At 51.2% G+C, this 16,875-nt stretch overlaps 1 protein-coding gene across 1 annotated transcript; it reads right to left on the bottom strand.

Moving 5' to 3' along the window:
* Nucleotides 1–384: 384 nt before the first annotated feature.
* On the bottom strand, nt 385–14,912 carry LRRN4 (leucine rich repeat neuronal 4). The gene is made up of 6 exons (XM_060124775.1): nt 14,252–14,912; nt 12,229–12,433; nt 6,538–6,675; nt 3,844–5,032; nt 1,634–1,757; nt 385–608 (listed from the first exon to the last, which is right to left on the bottom strand). The coding sequence occupies exons 1-6, from the start codon at nt 14,910–14,912 to the stop codon at nt 385–387; spliced, it is 2,541 nt and encodes an 846-aa protein (XP_059980758.1).
* Nucleotides 14,913–16,875: the final 1,963 nt, after the last annotated feature.

A 16,875-nucleotide genomic window follows, 5' to 3' on the forward strand; every position in this document is an offset into this window, starting at 1 on the left:
AGTTTTCTGATTCATAAAGTCCATTCAGATATATCACTTGCACTTAACATTGTAAAAATAATTGGTTTGTGATCATCTGACTTAAAAGCCCTATTCTTGCTACACTGTCATGTTTAAGAGAATGCAAGATGCAGGGAGAGGGGAGAGGAAGACAAGTGGCTGGTGCCGGTTGCCTCCTCTTAACAGTGGAGGCCTGTTGCTGCTCATTGTCCCGAGGTCTAACCTAAGTGTAACATGGACTCATACAGTGAGATTATCTAAACATAGCCTATTGAGCTGTGTTAAAATGAGAAGTTATAAGCAAAATTCATGCCTCTTGGTTGTGACATCCTTGGATCAGTGTGCCCCTTGTTGCCTGCTGGTCCTGGCTTCCTTGTTCCCAGATTAGCTGCTGAGCCATCCTTGGCTTGGAAAACACTGAAGCCTGCGGCCAGGGACACTGCTAAGGAATCCAGTGGAAGGGGGTGAGAGAAGGGTGGTGTGAGGCTGGCCATTCTCCTCTTTGGGAACCTCCTGTAATGTCTCATAACGGCCTGGGGTGCAGTGAGGCTTGAGGTGGAAGTCCCATTGCTGGACCACCCAAGAGGCACGTTGACCATGTCTCAGCACTAGCAAAGTATGAGCACACAAAAATGATGTTTAAAAAAGGGAGAACTTGAAATAAAGTAGGGGAAAAATTAGAATTTTGTGTCTTGTTATGCTTATTTATGGTCTAGTGTTGATACTATTTGGAGTGACTTACGGGTTGGGTCCCTAGTCTCTTTAGTATCAAAGTCTTAATCTGGTTCTGGTTAATAGACTTTTTCCACGTCAACCTGTATGTTTTTGGATACTGAATTGCTATAAGACATAAATTCTGCTGGTCTATAAAACTTTGAAATTGTATTAGGTATGTTTGAGTGTATATTCATGCATACAGACTCCAAGCAAGACAAATTCATTTTGATGCCTCCACATAACAGACTCAATCATTTTTTTTAAGGAATATTGTTTAAATTAATTAATTAATTAATTCTGTTTTCAGTCTTCCTTGCGCTGCACAGGCTCTCTGGATGTGGCTCGCAGGCTTCTCTAGTTGCAGTACTCAGGCAACTAGAGCGCATGGGCTCAGAAGTTGCGGCATGCGGGCTTAGTTGCGGTATGTGGGATCATAGTTCGCCGACCAGGGATCGAACCTGGGCCCCCTGCATTGGGAGTGTGGAGTCTTAACCACTGGACCACAAGGGAAGGTCCCTCAATCTTGATATTAAACTAAAAAAGGCATTGGGATAATATAACTACATTCCTGAGGGCTTTTATGTTTAGGACTTCTGCCTTGCAATTTTAAATTTGGAGCTAGTAGGTATCTTTTAAATCAGTCTTATTTCTCTTGGTTACATATTTGATGAAACTAGGGATCCAACTCAGAATTTTGGGAAGCCTTTTCAAAACTTTACCTAGAAATACAGTTCAGTTATTCAAGTCAAACTTGGATATGCTTAGTTTCTGCAGCATGGTTTTTGTGCTGCAGCATGTCATGGAAACAAAAGATACATGGGAATCAAACTTGATTTTTTTTCTTGGAATAGAAGTAAAATGCTGTTGTGGGTTGAATTGTGCTTCAAAGATATTGTTCAAGTTCTAACCCCAATACCTGTGAATGTGACCTTATTTGGATATAGGGTCTTTGCAGACGTAATCAAGTTAGGATGGTCATACTGGATTTGGGTGAGCCTTAAGCCACTGCCTAGTGTCCTTATATGAAGAGGGAAATTTGACTTCTGGGTACATATCCAAAGGAAATAAGATCATTATCTTGAAGAGATATTTTCACCTCCATGTTCATTGTAGCATTATTTACAGTAATCAAGACATGGAAACAACCTAAGTGTCACTGGATGAATGGATAAAGAAAAAATAAATATACAATGGAATATTATTCAACCATAAAAAAGAAAGAGATCTTGCAATTTGGAACAACATGGATGGACCCTGAGGGCATTATACTAACGGAAAAAAGAGAAAGACAAATTCAGTAGGATCTCATGTGTGAAATCTAAAAAAAGCAACTCAGAGTTGATTGGTGGTCCCTAAGGGTAGGGGGTGGGGTGGGGAATGGGTGAAGGTGGTCAAATGGTACAAACTTCCAGTTACAAGTTCATGATAACTACAGTTAACAATACCGTACTATTAGAAAGTAGCTAAGATCTTAAAAGTTCTCACCACACATACACTCATATACACACACAAGATAACTATATGAGGTGACAGACGTGTTCACTAACCTTATTTTAATTATTTCTCGATATATAGGAGTATCAAATCATTGCATTGTATACCTTAAACAATGTTATATGTCAATTATATATCAGTAAGCCTGGAGAAAAGAATGGAAAAAGGGGGGAGGTGTTTAGACACATGAGACAGAGACTGTCACAAGACAAGGAGGCATGGATGAGTGATGCACCTGTAAGCCCAGGAACGCAAGGATTGCTGGCTTCCACCAGACACGGGTGGAGGGGTGGGGGCAGTGGGGGGAGGGGGGCCGGCGTGGAATAGTTCTCCCTCAGTCTCCAGAAGGAACCAACCCTGCTAATACCTTGACTGCGGATTTCTGGCCTGACCAGTAGGAGAATTAACTTATGTTGTTTTAAGCCACCCAGTTTGTGGTAACCTGTTACGGTGGCCACAGGAAACTTACATAAATGCTAACGTAGAAAATTAAAATCTAGGTATATGACGCCCATTTTAATTTAATAAAGTCACTTTCCCCCCTAAGTTTGTATAGAAGTAAAAAAAAGGTGTAGTGAGACATAGCCCACAGTCAGATACGAATCATACAAAAAAGGTTTGTTTGATGCAATTTGAGCAGAGAAATGCTTTGGCCTCTTGCCAGAGCCTTCAGGTTTTCCTTTTATTTCTTCTCTCTCTTAAAAAAAAAAGTTTCCTGGGGCCTCCCTGGTGGCGCAGTGGTTGAGAGTCCGCCTGCCGATGCAGGGGACGCGGGTTCGTGCCCCGGTCCGGGAAGATCCCACATGCCGCGGAGCGGCTGGGCCCGTGAGCCATGGCCGCTGAGCCTGCGCGTCCAGAGCCGGTGCTCCGCAACTGGAGAGGCCACAACAGTGAGAGGCCTGCGTACCGGAAAAAAAAAAAGTTTCCTGAAAGTGAGATTATTAATTATTATGCTTCCTTAAAAAAGGAGTTCACATAGGTGAAATGCAGCAAAAACCGAGTTTGAAAGGACAGCCTTCCCCGTGTTTCACAGATGTTCCCTAAAGACTGCAGTTTAAAGCTAGAAGCACACCTGCTACTGTACCCTGAAATGAACTAATGAACCCGCAAAGCCTCAGGGAACATAACCGGTTCTCAGGTTGAGAATCCACTGGAGTCGTTCCCTTTAATAACAGGACCCTTACCAGAGCTTGACCACGAGGGAACTTCTCTGAAATGACCTGAGGATGTCGCTTCCAATATGAGAAAAGCGGCCGCATTGCGCCATTTGTTTTCTCTCTTCCTACTTCCACACACAATTCTAATTATTCTACCGGACGTTGAGGGGCACTGACTGCTGAAAAACCCCAATAAAACCACACACAGGGATGCCCGGCAGCATGAACCATCACGTTTCTCGGAACAGAGAGAAGCAGCAGGAAGGGAAGGCAGAGAGGTTCCCGGGAATGAGGAACTCAGCGCGGGGAGTGCCACGTGTGCCTGAGGAGCGCGGGCCTCGCCCGAGGGAGAGACGCTCGGGGCCGACCGGCCGTTCGGGACCGGGTACCGCCTTCTCCTCGCGCACGCGGCGGGTGCTCAGCGATCGCGCGCCCGCGGGAGCGAGGCCGGGGTCGGCGGCGCGGGGTCGGCGGCGAAGGCGGGGTTGCGGTAGGCCAGCAGCTGCGTACGGCGGTTCGGGGAGCGTGGCGTCCGGCCCCGGCGGCAGAGGCCGGCGGCCAGCAGCGCGGTGCTGACTAGCAGCAGGCCGCCCGCGGCACCCAGCCCGGCCACGAGGAGTGCTGGGCTGCGCCCGGTGCTGAAGGCGGCGCACGCCCCGCGCCGGCTCAGGCCCGCGCCGTTGGCCGCCAGGACGCACACGCGATAGGCGGTGGCCGGCGACAGCCCGTGCAGGGCGTGCTGGCGCGCGGTGGCGCAGACGTCCCCCACCACCGACTGGTTCCCTGGCCGGCCCTCGGGCGCGTAGCGAATCTGGTAGGCGCGCACCACCGAGTTGGGGGCGCACCAGCGCACTAGCGCCGACGTGTCAGTGGTCTCGGCCACCGCCTGCAGCTTGGGGGGGTCCGGGAGGGTGTCTTCCCCGCTGAGGCCGGGGCACCGGCACCGCCAGCGCCGCTGCAGCTCTGCGCACGGCGTCTGGAGGTGCCTGCAGGGGTGGTAATCGCAGGGCTCATCCCGGGCCGGCGCCCCCACCTCCTCCTTCCCGCTCTCTTCCTCCTCCTCACTGGAGTCGTCCAGCAGCAGGACCGGAATCCCGCCCTCGGAAGGAGGCGGGTGGGGAGCCCGCGGGGTGGCCCGTGTCCCCCGGGCGGGCTGAGGCGTGCTCCCTGGGTTCCGGGAGATAGGGGAGAGACCAGGGTGTTTGCTGGCCCATGGGGTGGAGGCAGCTGAGATAGTAGGTTCCAGGACAAGCTGAGCAGCATGTTCTTCTTGGTGCTCTGTCCCGGCTGTGCTCGCAGCCCTAGGTGGGTTGCCAGAGTTGCTGGAACTTGCTGGAGAGACAGTAGTGGAGGGAACGGCCCCGTCCTCGGCAAGGCTGTGCCGTGGCCCCGCCGCTTGTGTGGGGGAATCCACAGGGAGGGAGGGCACCTTGGTGACACTCTGTCGGCCTCCTGCACATTGGGTAGAGGGGACTGTTCTCCGCAGGGTGGAGGGACCCTGTGTAGATGGTGTGTGGGTGGAGAAGACTGAGGAGGGTGGGTTGGAATCAAGGAAGGTGGTGTTTTGGTCCGAATGGCACACACTTGGCAGCTGGGACAGCAAAAGAGGGGCTGAGAAGGTGCCACTGGATCCTGCAGCTGGTGTGCACACAGTGTCTGCTGCCCTAGAGGGGAGGCCAATTGGTTAGAAGGTATTTGGCATCAGGGCTGCTTCTGTGCTGGGCTTTGAGTCCTCAGTGCAGATAATCCCTCTCCTAAGCCTTGTGACACATCTGACAGGTACCATGTGGTACACATGCAACGTGGGTCACGCCAGTGACCTTCAGGGCAACCTGTGTAGGAGGCTCCCCTCATCACTCCCATTGTGCAGAGAAGAAAATGGGAACTCAGAAAGAGGGACTAACTGCCCAAGATAGCGTGGCTAGTAAATGCAGAGCCAAAACCCAGGGTGAGCCCGGTGAAGGGCAGTCCAGATGCTCTAAGTGTGGTCTGCCATTTTATTCTCACCTGTCTGCTTCCTAGTGGTGAGTACTAGTAACAATACTCATACTAGCTAACATTTTTTGAGTGCTTGCTGCATGCTAGGGACTATTGCTAACACTTCACTGATTAAACCAATCTAGTCTGCACTACCTCATGAGGTAGGCACTATTATCCCCATTTTACAGATGAGGAGGTAGAAACACAAAGAGGTTAAGTAACAGCCAGAATCAACAGTAGTAAGTACTCTCAACCTTTTCATTCATACCAGAGCAAGACCCTTCACTGCAAAGGGCCTGGGTGCCAGAGGCAACATGAAGGGGTCAGGGGGGCAGACTGAGCCCCACTTGATATCCAGGCTTGTGTGAGAGGTGAGAAAAGAACCCCACAGGACAGGGCTCTCAAAGTGAGCTGCAAGGAGAACAGATTAGCTGGTGGAGGTGGTTTGAGGGTGCTCAAGACCAGAGGTGTCCCTAGCCCCCATCCTCTCCTGGTGGCCAGCCTGGGCATGGCTCCCCATTGCAAAACAACTCTTCCAGCCAGCAGCCAATGGGAAGTCTCCATAGGAATTCTTTTTCTCCTGTCTCACAAGAGAGCTCTATAAGCCCACTGGCCCTGGACTTAGAGGCCAGGCCCCGTTTTGGGGACTCAGTGGGGCCCAGTGGTTAAGAGCACAGTTTTGGAAGACGGTATAGATCCTGCCTCCTCCACCCAGCGGCTACGTGAATCTAAGCAAGTAATTGAGCCCCAATTCGCTCGTTTGTAAAATAAGCAATGATAACTCCGCTTTAGCAGAGACAAGCTAGCTCTTTACTTCTCCTACTTGCTTTTCCTAGCGGGCACACAGCTAGACTACATTTCCCAGCCTCCCTTGTAGTAGGCGTGACCTGCTAAGTGACATCTGGCCAATGGGATGTGAGTGACGGTAGTGAGCTCCACCTCCTGGCCTGGTCCATTAAAACCTCCTGAGTCGGGGGTCCTCCACGCTTTCTGACCCTCTGGCCGACTGGAAGGGAAGTAGAGCCTCTATGTCCTGGGTTATTGAGTGTGACTACACGGGGAATGGCTGCCCCACCCAGCACTGCCAACCTGTCCAGCATGGTTACGTGAGCAAGATATGAGCTGTGAGAACTTCAGCTCCGGAGGGCAGGCCCTCACCCCTCAGTCATCTTCTTTGTAAATGTGTTACCTGCTTAGGACAATCCTCTTTGCATCCATGAGGAGCCAGGACAACTCACAGCTGCAAGTGAGGGGATTACCAAAGAGGTTGATGGACAGGACCTGGGAGGAATGCAGGTTCCAAGGAGGGAAGGAACTCAAGTTGCAGCTGAAATGCACAAAAATCTATTAAGTCAGTCTTTTACAATCAGGTCAAAACTATACCCAGAGAGCCACGGTGGTGTTATGGGAAATCCATTCTGTTAGGTGCTAGATGATATTGCTTTGAGCAAACTCTTAATAACCTTGGATTTTTTTTTTTTTTTCATCTGTAGGGATACAAACCTAACCCAGTCAGTATCACCCCTCATAACAAATGGAGACAATCCTCCCTGCTGGTTATTTCAAAAAGAGTCTGTGATGATGAAAGTGTTTATAAATATAAATCTCTACACAAGTAAGATATTGTTGGATTTCCCTGGTGGCACAGTGGTTAAGAATCTGCCTGCCAATGCAGGGGACACTGGTTTGAGCCCTGGTCCAGGGAGATCCCACATGCTGCAGAGTAACTAAGCCCGTGCGCCACAACTACTGAGCCTGTGCTCTAGAGCCCGTGCTCCACAACAAGAGAAGCCACCACAATGAGAAGCCCACACACTGCAAGGAAGAGCAGCCCTGCTGGCCGCAACTAGAGAAAGCCCGCCCACAGCAACAAAGACCCAACACAGCCAAAATAAATAAGTAATAAAATAAAATATATATTTTTTTAAAAAGTAAGATATTGTTATCATAGACCAGTCACAAGTTCTTAATTAGTGAGAGCACTTTTTTTGTGTGTGTGTGGTACGAGGGCCTTTCACTGTTGTGGCCTCTCCCGTTGCGGAGCACGGGCTCCAGACGCGCAGGCTCAGCGGCCATGGCTCACGGGCCCAGCCGCTCTGTGGCATGTGGGATCTTCCCGGACCGGGGCACAAACCCGTGTCCCCTGCATCGGCAGGCGGACTCTCACCCACTGCCCCACCAGGGAAGCCCAGTGAGAACACTCTTGAACGTATACTATTGCAGTTGAACTGCATCTGATGGTACTCAACACCAGTCCTTTGGAAGATGCCTCACTGAAGTGTATCAGTTAGCGCTTGCTAACTTAGCTTAAAATAATAAATATTTATTCTTTTTCATGATTCTGTGGGTTGACTCAGTGATTTTTATGGTCTGGGCCAGCTCAGCTGGGCCCGAAAGATCTAGGATGGCCTCCCATATATGGAGCCTCAGCTGGGTTTGCTGGAACCACTCTCCATGTGTCTCTCATCACCCAGGAGGCTAGCTCAGGCTTGTGCACATGGTGGTGGACCAGTCCCCACCAGCAAGAGAGGGCGAGCCCCAACTTGCTCATCTGCTTTTGTCTCTGCTTATATAACATTTGCTAATGTCCCTCTGGCCTAAAGAAGTCACATGGCCACGCCCAGCTTCAAGGGGTGGAGAACAGACTCTACTTCCTGATGGGAGGAGCTGTCAAGTACATTGCAAAGGGGTGTGTCTACAGGGATGGGAGGAATTATCAGGGCCATTTTTGCAAACAATGTACCACACCTAGCAGTGGCAGGTCCTCTCCTGGTTTTCTGCGTTTTCCGCCCAGAGCCTCACTGAGCGTTTGGCCTCAACTGTCTCAACTCCTGGAGTCTCCTGGCCTCTTGTACATGTTCTCAGTTATAATCTGAGCATCATGAGCAACAGGAGTTACACTCTATCTACAGGCCTCTTCTGATCAAAGGCTGGCTTTTCTCCATCTGCCTGGGAAACATCCACCTTCTCCTCCTGCTCTGGGGGAGATGCAGATGTTCTGGGCAAGGAAGGACCTACCACCCAGATCTGCTCTAACACTCCTGGCCAGTGGGCACCTGACAGTTGTCCCCTGTGGAGCACTGAATATATGTGTGTGCCATTTATATTGAAACTTAAGCTGTGCCCACATATATGTGTATATATATATATATATATATGCAAATGCTTGCTTTTAGCAGGATTCACAGAGTAGAAATCTTAGGATGGGAGTTTACTTAGCACTTCATCTTTCAAAAGAAATATTTTTCTTTTTGCCTGAAGGGGAAAGGAAAAGGATTACCATATTTTGGGGGAAGTAACGTTGCTTAGTGGTTCAGGTAACATTATCTCATTGATCATGAGGTAGATAATATTTCACTCTTTTTTTTTTTGGCTGCACTTGCGGGATCTTAGCTCCCTGACCAGGAATTGAACCTGGGCCCCGGCAGTGAGAGCGCCAACTCCTAACCACTGGACCACCAGGGAATTCCCAATATTTCACTCATTTTATAAATAAGGAAAAGGAGTCTTTTCCTTATCTGACAGCCCTTTCTGCCATTCAGTGCAACCTGCATATGATAAAGACAAGCTGCATTTGCCATCCGCATGCTGAGGGAGACCCTGCATCATGTCCTGACGCATGATGGCACCTAGGTGTTCTCTGCATCTGAACTGACAGAGCCCTAGTGTGGAAGAAGTTTCCCCTCGCCCTCTAAACAATCCCTTTTCTCTTTTTTTGCTGCTATATTGCCAAAGGCGTCTCCCTCCTGCATGTAGTGTTGTCGGAGAGGACTATGGATGGCGTTGGGCATGCTGGGTTGGCAGAGCAGCCAGGAGGGTGCCACCCCCTCTTCAGAGGGTGCTGGCTGTGCCAGGGCACGCACACGTCCCCCAGCATCTATCACAGATAGCCTCCCAGGGGAGGCTGTGGGTGAGCTACGGAGAGCCAGAAGCAAGGTGGGCTGAGAAGGGAAGAAGGTCCAGCAGGGGAGCGGGCATTTAATGAGCTTCAGAGGCTTGAGAGCTCCCAGCCTTCTGGGAGTGGCTCCTCCCCCAGCTGGAGCACAGTGGGGTACAGTGGGGGCCTGGGCTGAGGCAGCCAGAGAGTTAAACCTTTCCCTCCAGCCACGGAAAGCATGGAAAGGTTTTCATTTGGCTTAAGACTCAATCAGATTACAATTTAGACAGACCTCTTGGCTGAATATGGTGACTGGGTTACAAGGGTTCTTAACCTGAAGTCCTTGGAGACAGGGTCTGTGAACTTGGATGGAGAATATTACTTCTTTACTTTCACAAACCTCTAACTGAAATTTACCATTTGCTACAGTGGCAAAAGAAGGCAGCAAATCACAGGTGAATCACCAACAAATCACAGATATTTCCATATCACTTTTCAGTAGTTTTCTGTCATTTATAATCATCGAAATTATGGAAGTTATTGGACGTGCTGCTGGATTTTGTTATTTATGGTGTTAAATAAAGAAGCACACCCCACACACATATATTCCTAAAACACACATTTAAAAATATTTTGTTAACTATAATTGGTTTCTTTGGAATCCTACGTACATACCCTACTTTATGTATATCAGAACATTCTTCTGGCCCATAGGCTTCACAGAATGCCACAGGAGTCCACGGCACAGAAACGTTTGAGACTTCCTGCACTAACATGTGGGCCTCTGAAGGTGGAGTCACCGATTAGAAGGCTCTCGGTTATTGGGGTAGGGAATGAGGAGAACTTGATATCCAGCTGCCCTGCAGGGCAGGTAGGAAGGGCTGGCACAGGAGCTATTGGGAATGGAGACCAGACTGGACCTGGTAACTGGGGAGCCAACCTTAAGATCCATCTACACCTGCACTGACTCTTCAACCCATTCCCATCTGGCTCCACTGAGAACGAATGTCACCAACACCCCACATTTTGCCAAATCCTACGGCATCAGACAAGGGGGTGGGGACAATGCTAGAGGAAGCATGTAGGGTGAGAAATGACATGCCAAAAAGTTGTAAGAAGTGGAAATAGCCAATGACCTTAAGAAGGCCTATCCAGAAAGGATGGAGAAGCACCAGGGCAACATCCTGAGGACAAGGAGAGCGTGTCAAGAGGGGGAAAGACTCAACAAGGGGCTCAATGGATAGAGAAGTGTCCACTGGATGTAGAAGCTGAAATGCCACTGGTCCCATTCAATCATGAAGCTGAAGTGGGTGGTCAGATTGCAGCGAACTGAGAAGCGTAGGGAGAGGAAGCAGCCACCACTTCTGACCCAGGTATGCCTGCTTTTCTTGGGGTCTAGGTTGCCTTTTCCACCTGGTGAGTTTGGACTCACCGTTGAAGATATGGATCAATTATGTTTTTCCAGTCTGCTGGAGCTGATCGTTAACCCCACTTGCCTTATAGCACGGTACATGGTGTGTGCCTCTGTTACTGATCCCAGCATATCATGACAATTGGCAGATGTCCGCTGCCTACAGAACTGTGCACTCCCTGAAAGCAAGGGCCATGCTGTCATCATCAACACCACCATCGCCCTCAACAGCATCATTGTTACTGGTGCCTTCACCACTATCCCCATCAGCAGCCACCGTCATCACCTGATGCCTCCTCCACCATCTCTGTGCTGAAGGTGCTCAGTTAGGGATCTCCAGCCCAGGCCTTCCATGATTTCCAGGCTCATGTATCTAGTTGTGTGCTAGATCCTGAAAGACCTATGAGACATCCAGTGGAGATGCCCAGTAGTAATAATACAAACCTCCTGTTCTGTGCCAGGTGCTGTTATAGGCACATATCAAAACATTTCTTCTCACAACAATGCAGTGGGGGAGGATTTGATCATTATCCCCATTTCACAGATGAGGAAACTGAGCCACAGAAGCATTAGGTAACTTGCCCCAACTCACATAGCTAGTAAGTGGTGGGTGAAGTCAGGATTGAGCCCAGGCATTTTGGTTCCGTATCTGATAACCTTAAATAATGCTGCATCAGTCTGAAGCTCAAAAGAGGAGTCTGAGCCAGAGATGATATCACTCTCATCCACATCATCACCACTGCCACCATCGTCATCACCATTACCATCCTATCACCAGTTCACCATCATCAGAGTTACCATCACCACCATCACTGTCATCATTATATCACCTTCATCACAACCACCATGATGATCTTAGCTAATGTTATAGAGCACACACAATGTGCCAGGCACTGAGCTAAGTGCTCTGCATGTTCTATGTCCTTTTCCCTTGTGATAAGCCCCAAAGTGAGTACTCTGGAGCTAGCAGAGAAAAAAGAGAAGTAGCTACATTGAGAGTGATGGTGGGGCAACAGTGCTTGCTTCCCAGGGCCCAGTTGTGGGCCCACAGGAAAGGAGGTGGCCTGGGATCATCTTCAAAGGGACATTGCCCTTCCTGCTAGAAGTCAGAACAGTAGTTGCTCTTGGGAAGGAGGGTGGATATAGACACTTGGGACATCCACTGGGCCAGACGGCATCATCCCCAGGTCCCAATGCAAGTAGGACCTGCTCAAGCCCTGGAAGGGGCTGCTGACTTGCATAAACACATGGGGAAGCAGGTGGTTGGAGAAATAGAGAAGACCCTGATGCCCTCAACTCCTCTTCCCACTGCAAGTTTCTCATCCTGGGCTTAAAGGAAACTGAACATGCATGAGAGTTTGAAGTTTTAACATTACTCTGGACAGGACTGATTTGCTTGATTTTTAGGCTGGATGGACTCTCTAGGATGTGCCCACCATATCACCCGAAGGATGCGGAGGAACAAGACCCCAGCGAGGCGTTGAAGGAGCAGTGGAAGGCAAAGTAAGGTCTGGTTTATCCTATAAAATAGTTATGCCTATTCAACTTAGTGTAATGGGCAAAAATCAGTCACGTGCTTCAGGAACACTTACTTCTGGAAATGAAGGACCTGTAGGAGAGGCGTGTCTTGAAAGATGTGTGTATGGACAGAGGTAAGTGCTGGTGAATCTTGACAATCCAGCTGCTGCAGGTCAGGGGTCACCTTGAAAATGTCCCCCTCCAGGCTGTTCAGCCTGGGCATCTTCCTTAGGTAGAGGGACGTGAGCTTCGGCAGGTCTCTGATCCATCCTGACTGAACTGAAACACAGAGGGGAAACTGCCCACTACCTGGGAAGGCATAAACCCAGGAGGCCGGCACGGGATTAAGGAAACAATGAGAGTGACAAGGTGAGTGGTGAAGGTCATTGCAGAGCATGGGTACAGTGGGCAGCTTTGGGAATCTCAGAAGCATGAGCCATTTCAGCTGGAAGGGCCCTCGGAGATGACCAGTTATTCCTTTTCCAGCCCCAGGTGGCTGAGGTCCCAGAGGACAATGCCTGGCGAAAGGCCACACAGTGGGGAAGGGACAGGGTGGGGCTTGACCCCAGGACACTGTCTCCAAGTCCACTGTTGCCCCACCCTCTTGTTAAACCCCTCACAGAAGTACCCCAGCCTTTACTCTGATGGCTACTAGGAGCAAGGGAAATCTTTGAGGAATGTAAGGAAGGAGAGGAGGAGTGAGGTAGGAGGAGGCCCATGGGTTCTCCATTTACTAGGGTGCCCCTTCTTCTGTTTCCTGTTCTTTGTTCTCTTGTCGGTGGTGGAACAGGTGATTACAGTAAGTCCCCTACATACGAACATTCAAGTTGTGAACTTTCAAAGATGCGAACATGCATTCGCATGTCCAATCATGTAAGTTAGTTCTATTTGAGGAGGCGCTGTTAGTTTTTGAGGCACAGGACTGGAATGTAGAACAGTACATGAAGGTTGCAGCAGCCATTCAGAATGCAATCCAGTGCTACCGTGTCATCTATGATAAGAAAAAAAGAGCTAATACCCAGATATCACTGGATTTTTGTTTTAAGAGGGTAGATAGAATTGAATCCAGCAAGGAACCAGAACCTGTGCCATCAACGTCAGGCGTGAGTGAAATTGCAGCTCACCCTCCATCTCCTATTGCTGATGATTCTCCAGCCCTACCATCTCCCACCTCCTCTCCCTCCTCCAGTCAGTACCTCTTCTTGCCTGTTCACTCGATGCCAGCCCCTGCGCCAGCTGTTGTACTGTGCTACTGTACTTTTCAAGGTTCTGTACTGTAAGATATAAAATGTTTTATTTTTTGTGTTTTATGTATTATTTCTGTGAAAAGTATTATAAACCTATTACAGTACAGTACTATATAGCCAATTGTGTTAGTTGGGTACCTAGACTGACTTTGTTGGGCTTACCAACAAATTGGACTTACGAGCATGTTCTAGGAACAGAACTCCTTCGTATGTAGGGGACTTACTGTGTAGATGAGAAGTGTTTTTTTTAAAAATAACACCAACCTTGTGAATCAGAGTCAGAACATGCCAAGTACAGGAAAACAGGTATTCTCACCTCCCGTGTCTTATTGAAGGATTCAACATTCACAGAAAGAGTTTTAGCCAACTGAATAGAAATCAATGAATGCATCCTCTGAGCATCAGGTGCTTCACGTTAACTAAATGTTTGGTACCAAGTTCTTCCATTCATCAGCCCCAAAGCGCTGCATCCACTCCCCATTCTACAAGCATTGACCAGCTCTGCTGGGGAGCAGAACAGAGAGGCTAAAAGTGTGGGCTCTGGACCCAGAACGCTTGGGTTCGGATGTGGAGGCACCGCTAATGACCTGGGAGTCTGCGGGCCAGCCATTCCTCTTTCTCTGTGCCCTGGTTCCCTCACATGCAGAACGGAGATAATAGTCCCCACCTCTTGGAACTCAAGGAATGAAGCCTGGTGCGGCGCTCCGAACAGGGTGCCCTCGGCTCGGGGCGGGTCTTTTTGAGTGGTCTTGTGAGCAGGCGCCAGGGGCAGCGCCCCTCGAGGAAGTTCACAGCCCTTTCTCCCCAGATCGCCAGCCCCTCGGGCTCGACACCCGGCGCCCGCACTCACCGCGCCGGAGGAACGTGCCGCTGAGATCCAGGACCTCGAGCGCAGCCAGGGGCGCGCCACCAGCCCCCGCGAAGGCAGCGTCGGCGATGCCAGCGTGGTCGCCGCGGCCCAGCGCGGTGCAGGACAGGTTGAGCAGGCGCAGCTCGGGGAAGCAGGCGAAGGCTCCGGTCTGCAGCGCCCGCAGCGGGTTCCCGGCCAGCGCCAGCGTTCGGAGGCCGGGCAGCACGGGCCCGGAGCACGGCGGCAGGGCTTCCAGCAGGTTGTAGCTGAGGTCGAGCGTGTGCAGTCCCGCGGGCGCGCCGGGGCCCCAGCGCAGCGCGGCGATGCGGTTGTGGCGCAGCGTCAGCACCTGCAGCCGCGGCAGGTGACCGAGCTCGGGCGCGCTCAGGGCGCGCAGCAGGTTGTGGCTGCCGTCGAGACTGTGCAGCGCGCGCGGCAGGCAGCCCGGCAGGCGCTCCAGGCTGCGGTTCGTGAGGGTCAGGGTCGTGACTCCCGCGGCGGGGAGCCCTTCGCAGGGCGAGACCGTGGCGTTGCCGGCCCCGCTCCCCCAGGGGCCCTGGTGAGTGAGCTGGAAAACTGGGGCCTTCTGGAGTGGCCCCGCCCGGCTCGGGCGCGGTGCCGTCCACGGCAGCAGCAGCAGCACCAGCAGATCCCACCACATGGCGCTTAGCTGCAGACAGAAGAGCGGAGCAACCTATTAAATGCATTGGAAACGCCGAACGAAGGGGCAAATGCGCCGCCCCCACCCCCCCGCCGCCTCTTCCCCAGGAAGAGCCTGGATGTTCCCTGAAGGGCGAGAGCTGTTTCCCCGCGTCACCAGATGTGCGGTGACTTGGTCCCTGCCTGCTTTGCCCCATCATCTCCCGCATGTACCCCGCGGCACCTCCTGCCCTTCCTTCCCCTAGCTCTGCCTTTCCCTCTCATTCACTCGAGGATTTCCACCCACAGGTGACCTCTTGAGGAAGGCCTCCCTTATCTGCCCCTGAACTTTCCAGTAACCCTCTCCCTTTGCTTGTCCCCATCCCATGAGTTTCTGGGGGGAAGGGAACATGACCTTTCTCTTTGCAAATTCTCCCCAGGTGTGCAGACGCTGCTGCATAAACGTATATTAGTAACACGCCAGTGGATGGCCTCAGTCTGGAGGGAGCTCTGCTGGGGTATAATAAACATGGGACTTAAGGAAGACTTTATTTGTTCCAACGACACTCAGTTGCCCCAATTTTCCCCCTTAGACTACGGAGCCACAGGTGAGTCCAGTTTGCCTGTAAACTAGTTTGCAAGTCACACTTTAAATTCTGGGATCTCTTTCTTGGGAGGACACTCAGGGTTGCCTTCAGGGAAGAAGGGAGCCCACAGACCACTGTGGGGCTTGGGAACCTGGAGTCAAGTATTTCCTCATCCCATGTTGGTCCCAACAAAAGCTAGGGTTCCTGAGGTCAGCCCTGCCCAGAAGGGATGACTGAGGGCTGCTAGAAGTGGAGTTTCTGGAGTGCCCAGGATTGCACAGGGCAGCTGGGAGATCAGGTAGGGATAGATCAGGCAGCCACGGGCTGCTGTGGATGTGTCAGGGCTACTTCCAACTAGGTCCTGACCTTGAGGTCACTGCTTGACATCCCCTCATTTTTGCAGGTGTGCATTCCTGCTCCAGCTCTCTCTGCTGACTGCTAAGTCCCTGAGCAACCACCCTGGCTCCAGGGAAAGGGCCTCCCTCTTGCTAGCTGGGGGGTCAAGGCAGTGAAAAAGATCCTGGAAACTGAGGCTAGGAGTCCATGTGTCCAGCAGTGTGTCATACTCACCTGGAAGCTGTCCTTTCAGAGTGTGGCAGCCTTGGATGCCGGTCTACAGTCTTCAGTTTTGTCTTACAGATTCCAGGAGCCAGTAGCTTAGCAGCTCAACTTTGAATTTCAGAAGGAGGTCTGTTTCCCAGACGCCCCTGGCCCTGGCCCCACCCACCCAGGGATCCTCAGATACCCCAGCCCCTGCAGCCCCTCCTTCCCTACCGAGATATTGTGGTCTTTAGCCAATAACTCTCACTGCCTGTCTCCTGGGCCTGCCCCTGCCCCTTTCCGGGCATGGCACCTCCCCCCAACCCTCCCCCATCTTCACCTGGCCTTTCTCCAGCCAGAAAGCCAGCCAGCCAGCTGCCTTTCCCAGGCCTGAGAGATGGAGGGAGTCCGCTCTTCCGGGACAAGGTGAGCACTGAGGGATAATGGGGGCACTGGGGCAGAGTCAGCCCCATCACTTCCCAGGAATCTGATCCTCCTGCCAGGTGGTTCCCATTTCCTGGGATGGTTGGAGGCTGAATGGTGAGCTGGTATGAGGAGGAAGCCCCCTTCCCCAAAAGTGGAAGGTACCCCAGTCTATAGGAAGGAAAAAGCGGCAGGAGTGGGGGGTCCTCAGTGGAATGTGAGAGCAGGGGCAGGCATGGACCAGATCCAGGAGCCCCAAGAAGGATGGGTTTGGTTTCTCTGGGACTCAGTTCAGTGACAGCGTGGATGTTTGTCTCTCGTAAGGGGTGGGAATCAATAAAGAGGGCAGAAATGCAGAAAGATCATTCCTGCCCCGTGGCTGGGGTGATCCATCCTGGTTACCAAAAGCCCCAGGTCTCCCTGAAACCCTGGGGA

This window comes from Lagenorhynchus albirostris, chromosome 15, assembly GCF_949774975.1.
Source record: "Lagenorhynchus albirostris chromosome 15, mLagAlb1.1, whole genome shotgun sequence".
NCBI classification, from domain to species: Eukaryota; Metazoa; Chordata; class Mammalia; order Artiodactyla; family Delphinidae; genus Lagenorhynchus; species Lagenorhynchus albirostris.

Bases quoted from the DNA above. Each gene is read 5' to 3' on its own strand.
- LRRN4 (XM_060124775.1), bottom strand. From the start codon at position 14,912: ATGTGGTGGGATCTGCTGGTGCTGCTGCTGCTGCCGTGGACGGCACCG. The intron at 12,434-14,251 runs GTGAGTGCGGGC...TCTGTGTTTCAG, and splicing joins CGGCACGTTCCTCCGGCGCG to TTCAGTCAGGATGGATCAGA. The intron at 609-1,633 runs GTATTGGGGTTA...ATACTTTGCTAG, and splicing joins AAATAAGGTCACATTCACAG to TGCTGAGACATGGTCAACGT.